General features: G+C 43.0%; 1 protein-coding gene across 49 annotated transcripts in view; it reads right to left on the bottom strand.

The window, feature by feature from the left end:
• Nucleotides 1-7,410: 7,410 nt before the first annotated feature.
• CREM (cAMP responsive element modulator) overlaps nucleotides 7,411-15,440 on the bottom strand; it is an 87,886-nt gene continuing 79,856 nt past the window's right edge. For 29 of the 49 annotated variants that reach the window (XM_009000161.5, XM_009000168.5, XM_009000165.5 and 26 more), the window contains 2 exons: nucleotides 11,827-11,983; nucleotides 7,411-7,949 (listed from right to left, as the gene is read on the bottom strand). In XM_009000161.5, the coding sequence (XP_008998409.2) occupies nucleotides 7,805-7,949; nucleotides 11,827-11,983 (302 nt within the window). In that variant the 3' untranslated portion in view covers nucleotides 7,411-7,804. Of the gene's footprint in view, nucleotides 8,354-11,826; nucleotides 11,984-15,440 lie in introns of all 49 variants that reach the window. The other 20 variants (XM_009000160.5, XM_009000167.5, XM_009000164.5 and 17 more) reach the window with 1 other exon arrangement.

Here is a 15,440-nt window from a genome sequence, read left to right as displayed (position 1 = left end):
TATGTATACTTTTCAGAATACAAAAATATCACTGCTCTCCCACAGTCAGATACTTATTTTCCAAGAACTGTCAAAAACTTCTAGTGATATGGTTATGCCAACCCTGTGAGAACAGGTTACGATAAGTAATCAAATGCCACCCACAGGCATGACGGAGTGATATGCAAAACTCTTCGACTCTTTTCCACTATGTTCTTTTTTTTTTTTTTTTGACAGAGTCTCACTCTGTTGCCCAGGCTGGAGTGCAGCAGTGCAATCTCCTGCCTCAGCCTCCCCAGTAGCTGAGACTATAGGTGCATGCCACCACACCCAGCTAATTTTGTATTTTTAGTATAGGTGGGGTTTCCCCATGTTGGCCAGGCTGGTCTTGAACTCCTGACCTCAAGTGATCCACCCAGCTCTGCTTCCCAAAGTGCTGGGATTATAGGCTGAGCCACCAAGCCTGGCCTCATTTTCCACTATGTTCTAACCGCCTGAAGTAACCCACCATACACACTTAAAGCAAAACTTGGGAATTTTACTGAGAAAAGATGGATTTATTTTAAAGTCACTTACTTGCTAAAATTATGCGGCGTGGAAGTAATGTGTAAGGTTCTTATGTCAAATAATTTATTCTATTTGCAAGTAACTGTGTACTCTTAGAGACAAATCTGTAAGGATTCCCAAACCTTGTCAAATGATTGCTCCTCCCCCACACTTTACCCAAGACTCCCCAGAGTTACTCTGAATATAGTTCACTAAACTAGATCAGATAAAACTTCCCTTACTCCCTTACCCCCATAGGGCTTGGCATACACTTGGAGAGTCCATGGCATAAAAGAATACCACCCATGAGTTTGGAAGTGTTCATAGACTAATAATGTTTCCAAGAAAATAAGCCGGTTGGAAGCACACATACACTAGGTGGCGCTATGGCTGTGACATTAAACAGTTTAAGTGCCGGATAAATGCTGGGTGAGAGCATCCATGACTTAAAGGGAAACTAGAGTTCAGTGTTTTCCAACACTAGAGTGCTTCAGAAACATGCCAGGAACTCAGCGTGGTGGTGCCACATGCCTGTAATCCCAGCTATTCTGGAGGTTGAGGCAGGAGGATTGCTTCAGTCCAGGAGGAGGCTGAGGTGATCTGTGATGGTGCCTCTGCACTCCAGCCTGGGCAACGGACCCTGTCTCAAAAAGAAGCAAAAATATGCAAGGAACTGGTGAAAAATACAAATACCCAGACCTCCTGAATGAAAATTCCAGAGGTATGGAATGCAAAACGGAAGACACAGATGGCACACTCAGGCCATCCTCTCCCGGCGCAGACACTTTCATTCAGAGCCTCTTTATTTGGGCTTTTCACCTCCTCCAAAGTCTATCAGTAGTGGCTGGGCACAGTGGCTCAGGCCTGTAATCCCAGCATTTTGGGAGGCCGAAGTGAGTGGATCACCTGAGGCCAGGAGTTCAAGACGAGCCTGGCCAACATGGTGAAACCCCATCTCTACTAAAAATACAAAAATTAGCTAGGCGTGGTGGTGTGCGCCTTGTATTCCCAGCTACTCAGGAGGCTGAGGCAGGAGAATCACTTAAACCCAAGAGGTAGAGATTGCAGTGAGCCAAGATCACACCACTGCACTCCAGACTGGGAGACAGAGCAAGACGGTGTCTCAAAAAAAAAAAAAATGTGTATCAGTAGTGAACTGTGTTTTAAAAGGTAAGAATTTAAAAGTTCATTCCTAAGTCAAGCCTGATGCTGGTCTGCTACAAATTGGTGCTTCTGAGAGCTCCACAAACACTGAAAAGTAAGAACTCTCGTACACCTTGTTAACAGCCATTTGTCCTAGAAAATGGCTGAACCACAGGTCAAACACCCTTCATAAAGTGAGGTGGCTGAGACAGATCTGGCAGAGTCCCTGTATCCTCCAGCTGTCACAGAGACCAGCTGGACTTTGGCATAGTAAGTGACAGCGTTTTCCTTCCAGCTTCTGTCCATTCACACCACAGGAACAAATCCTTCTTCAGAAAGCTATGCTGCACAAAAGCCGGTTGAAAATCCAGTTTATAGAAAGATAGAGGCATCGAAGAAATATAAAGATGATCACACTACTTCAGAGATCTGAGTATTTCTAGTCTATTGTCAATAGCTAGAAATATTTAAGTAAATCAATCTGAAATTTGGTTTTCTTTTCTATAAAATGAAAGGAAATTACACCTGTTGGTCAGGCTCGGTGGCTCATGCCTGTAATCCCAGTACTTTGAGAGGCTGAGGCAGGCAGATCACTTGAGCCCAGGAACTAAAGACCAGCCTGGGCCACATGGCGAAGCCCTGTCTCTACAAAAAAAAAAAAAAACCCCACAAAAATTAGCCAAGTGTAGTGGTTGGTGCATGCCTGTAGTTCCAGCTCCTTTGGAGGCTGAGGTGGGAGAATCGCTTAAGCCTGGGAGGCAGAGATTGCAGTGAGCCGAGATTGTACCACTACACTTCAGCCTGGGTGATAGAATGTGAGACCCTGTCTCAAAAAAAAAAAAAAAAATTACACCAGCGAGACCTGTTTTAGCTGTAAGATTCTGTTTCAGTGAGCACAGCTGTGACTTTGATGTTCCAATAGCTAGCTAGTCCTTAAACATAGTCATTTTTTTCCCCGATCAGCATCAGGGATTTGAAAAGCCAGAGAGAAGCAAAAATGTGCTTTTGTGCATTTGAACAGGAAGGTCTGGGTGATCCCACACATAGCCACTCAGGCCACAGAGCTCTCTTTTCAGCCACCACCTGCTTGAGTCATTGCCAGCAGGTGCTCCTTGTCACTTTCCTGCCTTTGGGTCCAGACTGGATGAGATCCGCAGGACAGAGGCTCCCTGTCCCAGTTCTGCACTTGGTCTTGAGCCATGTGACCTTTGGCAAGCTACTGAACCTCTGCAAGCTTGCTTTCTTGTCTGCAAAATGAGGATAATGGTAACAGCATGAACACTTGCCGGGCTGTGAGGAGAATTAAATGTGGAAGCCCCTAGGCACAGGTTGAGTGCTCTGTAAATGGTAGCTGTTATCCTTGACTGCCGTGATTGCATGGCTGTAGCATCCGGGGAGCTCCATGCTGGAAGCAAGCAAGCCCAGGACAATGCTGGTAATGTCAGCGCTGCCACAACCCCAGGTCCCACAGCTCCCCTCTCTGCTTCTGGACTTCTTACAAATGCAGCCTCACTTGTTGACTTGAAGGAATGAATGAACATGCGGACTCCCATGTCTCTTTCTGGAAACTCCATATCACACAGCCCTGAAGATGGGACAATTTAAGCAAACAGGCAACATGATAATGAATCATGTATCTATTGTAGCTGGGACTATAGGTGCGTACCACCATGCCTGGCTAATCTGCTTAATTTTTTTTTTTTTTTTTTGGTAGAGACAGAGTCCCACTATGTTGCCCAGGCTGGTCTTTATTTTTATTTCTCTGCAACAGTGCAGAGTCTCACACTATTGCCCAGGCTGGAGTGCAACGACACAATCCTGGCTCACTGTAACCTCCGCCTCCTGGAGGTGCAATTCTCCTGCCTCAGCCTCCCAAGTAGCTGGGATTACAGGCACACACAACCACATCCAGGTAATTCTTTGTATTTTTAGTAGAGATGGGGTTTCACTATGGTGGCTAGACTGGTCTCCAACTCCTGGCCTTGTGATCCGTCCACCTCAGCCTCCCAAAGAGCTGGGATTACAGACGTGAGTCACCATGTCCAGCCAAGAAAATGGATGTATATAGAAAAAAAAACCTACCCACAAAGCATAAAGATTAAAACTTACCATGCTTGAGCAGTTCAGAATCAAGTCTGTCTTTAAGATGACCTTAGAAAAGATGAAGCATGACCGGGTGGGGTGGCTCAAGCTTGTAATCCCAGCACTTTGGAAGGCCGAGGCGGGCAGATCACCTGAGGTCAGGAGTTTGAGACCAGCCTGGCCAACATGGCGAAACCCCGTCTCTACTAAAAATACAAAAATTAGCCAGCCATCGTGGCACACACCTGTAGTCCCAGCTACTTGGGAGGCTGAGGCAGGAGAATCACTTGAACCAAGGAAGCAGAGGTTGCAGTGAGACAAGATTGTGCTACTGCACTCCAGCCTGAGTGAGAGAGTGACACTCCATCTCAAGAAAAAAACCAAAACAAAACAGAAGCACATGTGAGCTGCTGAGAACCACAGTAAACACCATACAACAGTCACTGCATTATGGCCGGCAAACTGGCAACAGCTCTGCTTGCCTCACATGTCAAAGCAGCCTGATTATTTTTGGTGAAGACTAGAACAATCAAGTTGGTTTCACAAGTCATTATATTTTTTAAAGGTGTCCTGTTCAGGACGTGGGAAACAGCATGTTCTGGACATAAGCATATATGCAGAAAACTGTCAAGTGTGGTTGAACAAGGAATGGGGCATCGGGCGCTCAAACGGCTGCCATTCACGCACAGTGCATTGCTCATGTCCACATTCTCAGTTCCAGCACGCCTTGTGCTCACACACGTTTAAATACATCATCAGGAGTGCAATTCCTTAATTTTCCCATTTCACCTGACTTAGTGCTGTGACATACCCAGTTACACTTGACAGAGAAGGTAGTGCCGTCTCCTAATCCTGGAGCAGTAATTTAGTTTCTACACCCAGCAGTCCAGATTCTGAAACTTTTAGGATTAAAAAGAAAGGCACATGCAGTGAGAGCTCCGGATTCCACACGCACGGGTGCGCGGGGGGCTCCGGATTCCGGCGCACGGGTGTGCGACATGCACAAGGTTCCTGCCTGCAAAGCTACCCCCGACTGCTGGTTCTACTGCGGGAGAGGTCCTAGGCAGAATCTGCTGTAAGGCTGAAAGCACTGCTGTCAAATTGCGCTATTTTGGTAGCGGAAGCTCGGTTTTAGGGATCCATTTCACGAGCAAGAACGAGTTCCCGTGCCTGCCTGGGAGCATGGCTCAAGCCCCAACCCCTCGAGCTGTTCCTCACTTCTGGTACCGGGTAAGCGCTCACTCAGTCCCCGCGCCAGGTGTCCCCAGTTGTCCACATGCCGTTCTTCCAGAAGGCCAGTTTTATTCGACACTGATGGCCAGATGCTTCTCCAGAGCCTGGAAGCTCCCAACCCTAAGGGCGGAATCCTCAGGAGCAACCCAAGGCCTTTTAGCCCAGGCTTTGGGCTGGCAGGTGGAGGGTGCAGTGAGCCGAGATCACACCACAGCACTCCAGCCTGGGCGACAGAGTGAGGCTCCATCTCAAAAAAATTAAAAGAAAAAGGTACCCCCCCCCCAAAAAAAAGGTGCTATTTTTCCAGTTCTGATGTCTGGGACTGTGGCAGCAATATTAAGGTCAGGGGAAGCACCAGGTAGACGGAAAGAAGGAGGAGGGATGGCTGTGATGCCGCTGTTGTCACTAAATTAGCGAGCCTGGGATTTCTTACCACAGGACTTCTTGTTCCGCAAGGTGGTATATTTTCTTCTTGTTTCAACCACTGGGTTTGGGAAGGGGGACTTCTGTTGCTGGTGGTCCCAAGTAATTGGATAGAATCCCTTTCCTCTGAAATAACAGAACCTATTTTATAAGCTAGAGTACACACATGTATGCGTGCACATTCATTGTCTTCACTTTTTAAATGAAACTGACTCCTGGGTGAGCGCCAACGTGGCCTCCCTCCGTCCTCCAGACCCCAGATCCTTGGAACAGTGCCTGTGCTCTGTAATCCCTAAGTACTCACCCCACGCCCCAGCACTGTCAATCATTTCAAGGCCCAGTTCAAAATCCACTTCCCACATGAAGTTTCCTATTTAATCCCCACCTGCATCTTTCTAGAATTCTAACATGGAGCAAGCATCACCTGCAACTTCATACATCTTGTCTGCTGAACCTGTGTCCCCTCTGTGTGTCCACACACCCCAGCCACACTGCTGATGCACAACGACTGTCAGAGTGGACAAGTGAGTGCAAGGCGCTCCTGCCCTGCACCTGAAACCTGGAGTTTTCCTTTCCTTTTTCTTCCTCATCTTCTTTCCCCATCTTCTCTGTAGAAGAGATGACAAAAATTGAGATAAAAGAAATTCCAGCCAGCAGAGGCGGCTCATGCCTGTAATCCTAACACTTTGGGAGGCCAAGACGGGTGGATCACTTGAGGCTAGGAGTTTGAGCCCAGCCTGGCCAACATGGTGAAACCTCATCTCTACTAAAAATAGAAAAATTAGCTGGGTGTAGTGGCACATGCCTGTAATCCCAGCTACTCAGGAGGCTGAGGCAGGAAAATCTCTTGAACCTGGGAGGTGGAGGCTGCAGTGCAGTGAGTTGAGATCATACCACTGCACTCCAGCCTGGATGAGAAACCGAGGGAGGGAGGGAGGGAGGGAGGGAATTCAGAGCTCCAACTCTGAAGGAAGAATAAATATTTTAAAAGAAAGCCAACAATGACATGCACTCCTTGCTGGGAATGACAGATAAGGGACAGAATTCCAACGGAATGGGGGAAGCGGTGGCTGGATGTGCCACAAACCAGCTCCCATTTTTCTATCTCTCACCACACACTGACCAGATATGCTCTTGAACCTGGGGGGTGGGGTGGGGACATCCTTAAAGCAGAGGTCACAGTAGGAAATACAGCAGAGTCCAGCGTGCTGCAGTCAAGACATGTCAGGGAGTGAGAGCAGACAGAGCATCCTGTGGTGAGGGCTTTGGGCTTGTTCCCTGAAGCTTTTTATTAGAAAAACAAGATGGAATGTAGATCACATCGTGGTCTTGATTGTAATGAACCTCAGCTGAACGTGCTGACAGCAGGGTATCTAATCTAATGTGGACTTTGAGGCATTTTGAAATAAAAAACAAAATCCAGGGATATTTTTGTTTTTAAAATTCCTTTGGTTGTTTGCTAAACCGCAAAATAGGGGGCCACCTGCCAGATACTCCGGACCACCTACAGAAAGTCTCAGGTACCACGAAGGCGAATCGCTAACAGTCGCTCTTCTGGGTGCACAGCTCTGCGGCCATCCCCCCAGTGAGACGGCAGAGGGCTCAGCACCGTGTGGAAACTGACTTGTGTCCCCGAAGGTGTGCAATGGGATCCCAACAGGCTCTTGACTCATTCCAGATATTAAAAATAGGTCATCACTTTCATGAGGTAATAAACCAACACTAAGAACTTCTGCAAGACCTTTATATTACACAATAGAGTTAAAAACTGTAGTAAATGTTCAGATATTTAAATGAGCACCGAACACTACAAAATGCAACCAACATGGTTCTATTAAAAACTCTCTTCGACTATGGCATTCAAGGACAGAATACAATCTTTTTTTTTTTTTTTTTTACAAAGTAACTAATATAAAAATCTGCAAATGCCATAAATTTGTATCTAGACTATTTTCATACAGGCATGTCATTAGATAGACTTTCTCTCAATCACTTCCTGAGGTATTTTTTTTGTGGTTTCCTTTTACTGAACTGCTGGATGCATTATTTTTGATCATCCTTTCCTAAAATGATTTAAAGACCTGCAAATAATTTTACTGCATAGGACACTATTCATGCCACAGACAATGGGAACTGCACATATGTGGCACTGGAACAAGTCTTACAAATATTGCATTCTAAGAATCTGTTACATACATTTTTTACAGTTTGTGTCTTTTAAAAAATTTGAAGTTAGAGCTTTGACTTAACTATGTACAGTGAAGCATTTTAGGAATGTTAAGAGATTCGAGAAGCGAATGATACAAAGAAAAAAAGCCACCGTTCTTGCCAGCTGTATATTGTATTTCTTCAAAAGCAACTGTACATGCTGTCCTCAGTTCATAGTTAAATATTTCTACTAATTTGTTTTGGGAGAACAAATGTCTTTCAAGGTTTCAAGTTCCTCTATAAGCTTCTTGTTCTGGACTTCCAGCACTGCGACTCGGCTCTCCAGGCATTTTACATATTCTTTCTTTCGACGTCGACATTCTTTGGCAGCTTCCCTGAAAAAAGCAGAAGCAAAGGGCAAACAAAGCATTTTTTGCATGCTGCTGACAAACAGATCAAAGTAAGCTCTGTAGGCAAGTGTGACCACGGCTGCATTCCACATCCGGGAACAACATCTGCAATTCCATCTCAAACACTAATCCGAACTGGATTCACAAGTGTCCCTTCCACATGTCCACAGTGCAGTAAGCAGAACTGCTGCATGTCCTGCCTTGATTAGAGTTCACAGTAAACAAGGTCCAAGTCAAAGACAAATTACTCTGCTTTATGGCAATAAAGATCTTTGAGGGCCTTGAGTTCCTCAATGAGAGTCTTGTTTTGGTTTTCAAGCACAGCCACACGATTTTCAAGACATTTGACATATTCTTTCTTCTTCCTGCGACACTCCCGGGCAGCTTCCCTGGAACCAACACAAGGCAAATGACTACAGGAACAGCCTTCCAACACCGTCCACAGTGGCTCAGTGCACTTCTGCCCCCGAACTCAACAGCCAGCCGATCCTAGGCAAGGACTGTACAAACCCACGTAACAAACATAACCAGGTACGTGCTTTTTGTAAGATAACCATAAGCCAACAAGAATAACTTGAGAACACAATTCACCCAGCATTCATCAAAAATGGTGTTTTCTTAGGGCACACATTCCACTGGTAACAACAACCAGAACTGTTTTCGGTAAACTACAATGGGACCACATCCCCGAGTGGAATTTCTACAAAAACACTTATAGACCCTTTCAATTATCTTATTTTTGTCTGCAAAAGGCACATATTCCAACATAATGAGTTAATTTTATTTGATCAAAAATGATTATAAGAGTCCTTAAAAACCTTAAATGTCAACACTGGAGATTCTTAGTCTTCAGACTAAATCTCAGTAAAACAAGATCAATCGTGACTCCAAGACACAGTTTATTGGCTAGAAAACACAACATGGCTAAATCGTTAACAATGAACAAAAGATATGCATTTTTATAAACCAAAACGAATGGATGATGCTTCTGAAAATTCAAGAACAAGACGGCTACAAAGACAACACTCAATAACCCAGGGAATTTAAACCCACAAATGCGAGACCACCACAATTATAATTATAATAAAGAAGCTACTGAGTTACTCTAGGGCACATTTCAAGACTGTTTTCCAATCACATGCATTTAATATCCAATATATTGAATTTTAAAGCACTATAAGCCCAAACTGAAAGAACACACCAGTAGCCAAAGCAACAACACAAATAGATGAGTTCATCATTTTCATGCGTGACCCCACAGAACAATAAAGATAGCCAACATTTCTCTTTGTCTTTCTTTCAGGGTGAAGGGATGGTAACTACTTCCCTTAACTCCTCTATAGAAGATACCCTTTGGCCTCATTTTGGAGGATTCAGTTCCAGAATAACTGCCTTTGAGGTAGATCACCATTCATATCAAAAAAGCCTACACTGAAACAGATATCATCATTCACATGTTAACAAAAGCAGTGCTGAATGTCTAAACACCAGTTTCTGTAATGCCAATTAGCATCCTGATCCACATGTGATATATACATGATTTTTTTTTTAAGATAACGGACTCCCATTGACTGGATATCTGTGTTTTCACTGTGGAAGCATGAGTCAGCAAAGAATAACCTTGAAATCCAGATGAACCGCAGAAGATCAACCCTGGCTTCCTAGCCAGGAGCAATGGACTCACCCTGTGAACTCACAAAGTTCTCAGACTTCTCAGCTGGTTAACAAAAAAACTAAAAATAAAGAATTGAATGTTATAGTGACTAATTTAATTTAAATGATGCACATGGAAACGTTAAGAATAAATCCACACACACATTTGTAACTTTGGAAACATAATTCAACTCTTTTTCATAAAGAAACTGAAATTCATTTATGAATACCAAGGCTTTCATGGTTAAACTATATTAAATTCTAGACCTAGAAGGAAGATAGTCATTTTACAAATCAGGTTACCATTAAATGAAAAACTTAAAAGACCCAATAGCAGTGCTGTGGGTGTTTAATCTTTAAAATTTAATTTACCAAGCTATTATAAATATCCATACTTCATATTTCACATTTGAGTGTGTGTGTGTGCACACGTGCACACGTTATGAGAGTCAAAATGTCCCAGGCACAAAGCTTTTCATAATCATATCAGTAGATGGTACATTCCTAAGTACTCCTCAGCCATGGAAAACACCTGTTTCTTCTATTAATAGTGAGCTCAGTTTTCAGGCTTGCATGTTTCTGTATATCCTTAGCATAGGGAGGAAATGCAAGGCAAGGAGGAAACTCTGACAAGGATGGAAAGAAATAAAAACTGCTGCTGGATTGGCAGAAATACGGTGTCATGAAAGATGGATTATAGATGCCAACCAACGAATACAAAGAGAATATGTAAGAGATCTTTCTGTGAATTACTAAAGCCTACATACTTTCCCACAAAGTGAAATCTGCAGGTCATAATGGGGTACTTTCGAGATGCCAGATGCTAGTATAGAAAACGGTCTCTGGAATAAAGACTGCCTGGCTGCCCATCCTGGTTCTGCCCAGTTTGGGCCACGTGATCTTGACCAACTGATTCCTTAACCTCTCCGAACCTCTGGTCCTCCTGAGTAAACTGGGGATAATAATGACCTATTCGCCTGTAAGTATTAAAGACACAGTAGAAATAAAGCATTTAAAACCTGCTAAACAGATAATGAGCAACCTAACAGCCACGTATCATCTGTTTTTCTCTTGTCCTGCTCTGAAACAGATTTAGAAAGCGAAAACAAACCTTTCACAGAATCCTTTACAGCTGGGGACTAGAGACCTATTTCTAACCAATGGCATGTAGGTGAAAGTTGCCGGGTCTTCCAGGAAAGCTTTGCAGTTGGGCTAGACCTCAACCAGCCCCAGTTTTTGGCTCTAGCCCTTCCTCCTTCTTCCTGTCTGAGGCAATGCCTGGAGGTTCAGCCGCTGGGCTGTGACCATAAGAATGAATGGCACATGCTGAAATGACGCAGCAGGGAGCGAGGACCCTCGATGACACTGCCGAGCCTCTGTCCTGGCTGCACACAGTGAGGACATTATTTGACACAGGGATAAGGTGACAAGACTACTGGGAAACTCCAAGACAATTCTGTTCCTTTTGAAAATTGGATTAATTGGCACCATAATCCATGATAAAAAAATGAAACCAAGAAATAATATACAAGTTAGATAAAATAAAATTGAATTTCTGTTTAAATTTTTTTAAAAGTTTGGAAAATAGCATTTTCTATGTTGTTTAAAAAATAAAATTACAGAGATATGGAGCAAGATAAAGTGAGAGAAAAGGAGAGCAGGCTGGAAGTACTTACACTGTAACAGGAGGTGTCATTATGTGGTTAGAGCCATGGGCGATTTTAATTCTTTTTGTTATTTTACATTTGCACTTGACTAGAATTTATCAGATTAAACATGTATTGCAGTGTAACAGAGGGGGAAAAGTTACAAAATAGATGAAAGGAAACTACATGTAGAAAATATAGAAAACAAATGCTTAACTTACACTTAATTTTGCTCATAGAGAAGCTAAAAAATTATATTCATCACCTACTTCACAAAGTAAATACAAAATACAAAATAGCCCTTTCGTCATTAATTGTAAAACTTACTGTATCTTTTGACTATTACCCTTACAACATAGGGATGTAACTTCTGATGATGAAATTGTTGAATGACCAGGAACTCTGACTAGAAGACAATCTAATAACACACACATACAGAGCACGAACCTACATGAAATGCCACATTACGTGAGAAACACTTTTTATGAACATTTACAGTTTATGAAAACTGTCATTTTTAAAAAGTGTCCTAGAAGTTACCAATTGCCTGTGAAACGTCTCACCTGTTCTTCATTAGCCTCAGCTCTCGTTTGCGTGTTGCTTCTTCTGCCAGCTGCTGGGGACTGTGCAAACTTCCGGGCGACGCAGCCATCACCACTCCCTGTGGCAAACCAGTAGTAGGAGCTCGGATCTGGTAAGTTGGCATGTCACCAGTGGCAGCTGCAGTAAAACAAAATATTTCAAGCTTACATAAAGAATTCATAATTTGCCATCTTACATAAAACTGACCTGGAAATGGTATACTTTTAACATGCCATAAGAGGTAATCTTGTAATGTTTACGATAATTATTCTGAGCATTATAGCAATCTCAAGTATTAAAGATCTTCCTCAGCACTTAGAACAAGGTATTCAGCATGCTCTAAACATTTAAGGTAGAAAAGTGTCCTAATGCATTTTAGACAGGTTTTTATCAAAGGCAAAAGCTCACTGCCTTTTCCATAGATAGCTCATTTAGCCTAAAATCAGTGGTGTGCTGATAAATATCTACAGTCCTCAGGGAAAAACAATTTAAAAGCCCTGATGTGTAGTGTTTGATAACTCTCATGATGTAAATACTTCCACTATGGCCAGTTTCAAGCTACCAACGTGACTTCACTGAGCAGAGTTGGAAAGAGACACGTAGCATACAGACAAAACAGATGCCAGTACCCACAGAGCACAGAATACTTGGACATTATGAGTTTTGAGTATGAATGTTTTTAATGTGTAAATATATTGTGTATGTAGGTGTATATATGCATATATATGCATGTGTATATACACAGATGCATGTATATATATATATATATATATATATACACACCTACATATATAATTTTTTTTTTTTTTTGATACGCAGTTTCGCTCTTGTTACCCAGGCTGGAGTGCAATGGCGCGATTCAGGCTCATCGCAACCTCTGCCTCCTGGGTTCAGGCAATTCTCCTGCCTCAGCCTCCTGAGTAGCTGGGATTACAGGCACGCGCCACTATGCCCGGCTAATTTTTTGTATTTTTAGTAGAGACGGGGTTTCACCATGTTGACCAGGATGGTCTCGATCTCGACCTCATGATCCACCCGACTTGGCCTCCCAAAGTGCTGGGATTACAGGCTTGAGCCACCGCGCCCAGCCTCACACACAATTTTTAATAATAGCTGTTTTACAACCAGCTCACAAAGATACTGAATTTTTTTTTTTTTAGGCAGACTCTTACTCAGTAGCCCCAGGCTGGAGTGCAGTGCCGCAATCTCGGCTCACTATAACTTCCGCCTCCCCAGTTCAAGCGATTCTTGTACCTCAGCCTCCCAAGTAGCTGGGATTATGGGCATGCACCACCATGCCTGGCTAATTTTATATTCTTAATAGACATGGGGTTTCACCATGGTGGCCAGGCTGGTCTTGAACTCCTGACCTCAAGTAATCCACCTGCCTCAGCCTCCCAAAGTGTTGGGATTACGGCATGAGCCACCATGCCCAGCCTGAAAATGTAATAGGCTCTAGCAAGCTATAGGAGCTGACTGCAGCACACCACTGCAAACATTTCCAGTAAGCAGAATAGCTCCATCCTCTGAATGTATCACGCCTGAAACATTCACTGAATGTCTTTAAGTGCAATTCTCATTATTAGAAAATGATTGAAGCACTGGAAGGAATTGAGCTCACTGCAGTTTCAGTAAAGAAACAAACAAACAACAACATCAACCACCCAGCAAAGCTCTGCTTAAACCTCGTTTCTCCGGGGAAAGATACTTTTTGTCTTTCTTGGGTTTACTAGCAAAATAATACTGTTGTAAATATCCATTTAAAAATATTGTCTAAGCATAGTATTATCATAGTTAAAAGACAGCATTTAATATTTACTTAGTGTTCAGGTCCAGTACTTAAAGTAAGTTCTCAAAGTTTCCTAATTTATATTCAAAATTTGCGTATCTACAGCAAGAACTATAGCTTCCTAGAAAAGACAGATGGATTTGAGTGATGAAACATTTCTCCCACCAACGCTTCAACATTGAGAACGTATGGTCCAGAGTTAGTTTGTCACTCCAATGAGACATTACAAAATACATGCTCTCTCAAAGCTAAGTGCAAGAAAAACATTTCTTAAAGTTATCAAATCCTATAAAAATTGTCTGAACTAAATTCCAATCAAAAGAGGAAAATACAGCACTTCTATATTTCATGAAAATGTATCATACGCATTGAATAAGAAGTGAAATTTTAACCATGGAGACAAAAACTTTGTTAGCTAAATAGGATATTATCACTGAAAATGGCCAAGCAGTTTTAAAAAGTTAAACAGCCGGGCGCGGTGGCTCACGCCTGTAATCCCAGCACTTTGGGAGGCTGAGGCGGGTGGATCACGAGATCAAGAGATCGAGACTATCCTGGTCAACATGATGAAACCCCGTCTCTACTAAAAATACAAAAAAAATTAGCTGGGCATGGTGGCGCGTGCCTGTAATCCCAGCTACTCAGGAGGCTGAGGCAGAATTGCCTGAACCCAGGATGCGGAGGTTGCGGTGAGCCGAGATCGTGCCATTGCACTCCAGCCTGGGTAATAAGAGCGAAACTCCGTCTCAAAAAAAAAAAAAAAAAAAAAAAAAAGTTAAACAAAGATTAACTGATCTATGTGCTACTATTTGGGTATATGCCAGATTTTTTGCCTCTTAAGGCTTAAGAATTAGGTGAAAGAATACAACAAAAGCATGGCTTTCACCGGGCGCGGTGGCTCACGCCTATAATCCCAGCACTTTGAGAGGCCTAGTTGGGTAGATCACCTGAGGTCGGGAGTTTGAGATCAGTCTGACCAACACAGAGAAAACTCCATCTCTACTAAAAATACAAAATTAGCCAGGCGTGGTGGCGCATGCCTGTAATCCCAGCTACTTGGGAGGCTGAGGCAGGAGAATTGCTTGAACCCGGAAGGTGGAGGTGGTGGTGAGCCAAGATGGCGCCACTGCACTCCAGCCTGGGCAGCAAGAGTGAAACACTGTCTCAAGACAAAACAAAACAAAAAACATGGCTTTCAAGGAAGCTCATTTAAAGATTTTTGAAGAATAAAAATATTTATAAGGTTGTACTGCCTTTTCCTTCTACATGTAATTTTAAAACGTTGGTGATAAGTAATCATTGTGATTAGTAATCAGCATACGAATAAACTTGGGAAAAGTCCTATTTTTGTGACTATTCAAAATAATGTATACACAGACAACTCAATACGAGTCGTAGAAAACTGTGTAGCTTTGAGATAGTTAAGAAGGTCATGTTAAGCCTGTTATAAACTATTAATATCTTCTTCATCGTATTGTCAGAGGAGATGGAGTGGAGGAGAGAATAACATAGCTCTCCTCACCCACATCCAGGGAAGAAGGTTGTGGTATAAGAAAGGCTGAAACAATGGAACAGCTGGAGGCACCTAGGCCTTCTACAATTGTAACAATAGCCAGTGACAGATGAGAAGTTTCCATGATGCCAGGTTGACACATGCAGGCAGCATGGATGCTAGGATCATTCTTTCCAAACGCTGCCCACACAGAGATGCAATAAAATGAACAGGTAGAGAGGGCTCCTTACAGTTTAGCAGGTAGAGAGGGCTCCTTACAGTTTAGTTCTGTAGACATCTGCTATTTTCTGTGA

Source organism: Callithrix jacchus, chromosome 7, assembly GCF_049354715.1.
Source record: "Callithrix jacchus isolate 240 chromosome 7, calJac240_pri, whole genome shotgun sequence".
NCBI classification, from domain to species: Eukaryota; Metazoa; Chordata; class Mammalia; order Primates; family Cebidae; genus Callithrix; species Callithrix jacchus.
This window is presented reverse-complemented; position numbering and strand designations above follow the sequence as displayed.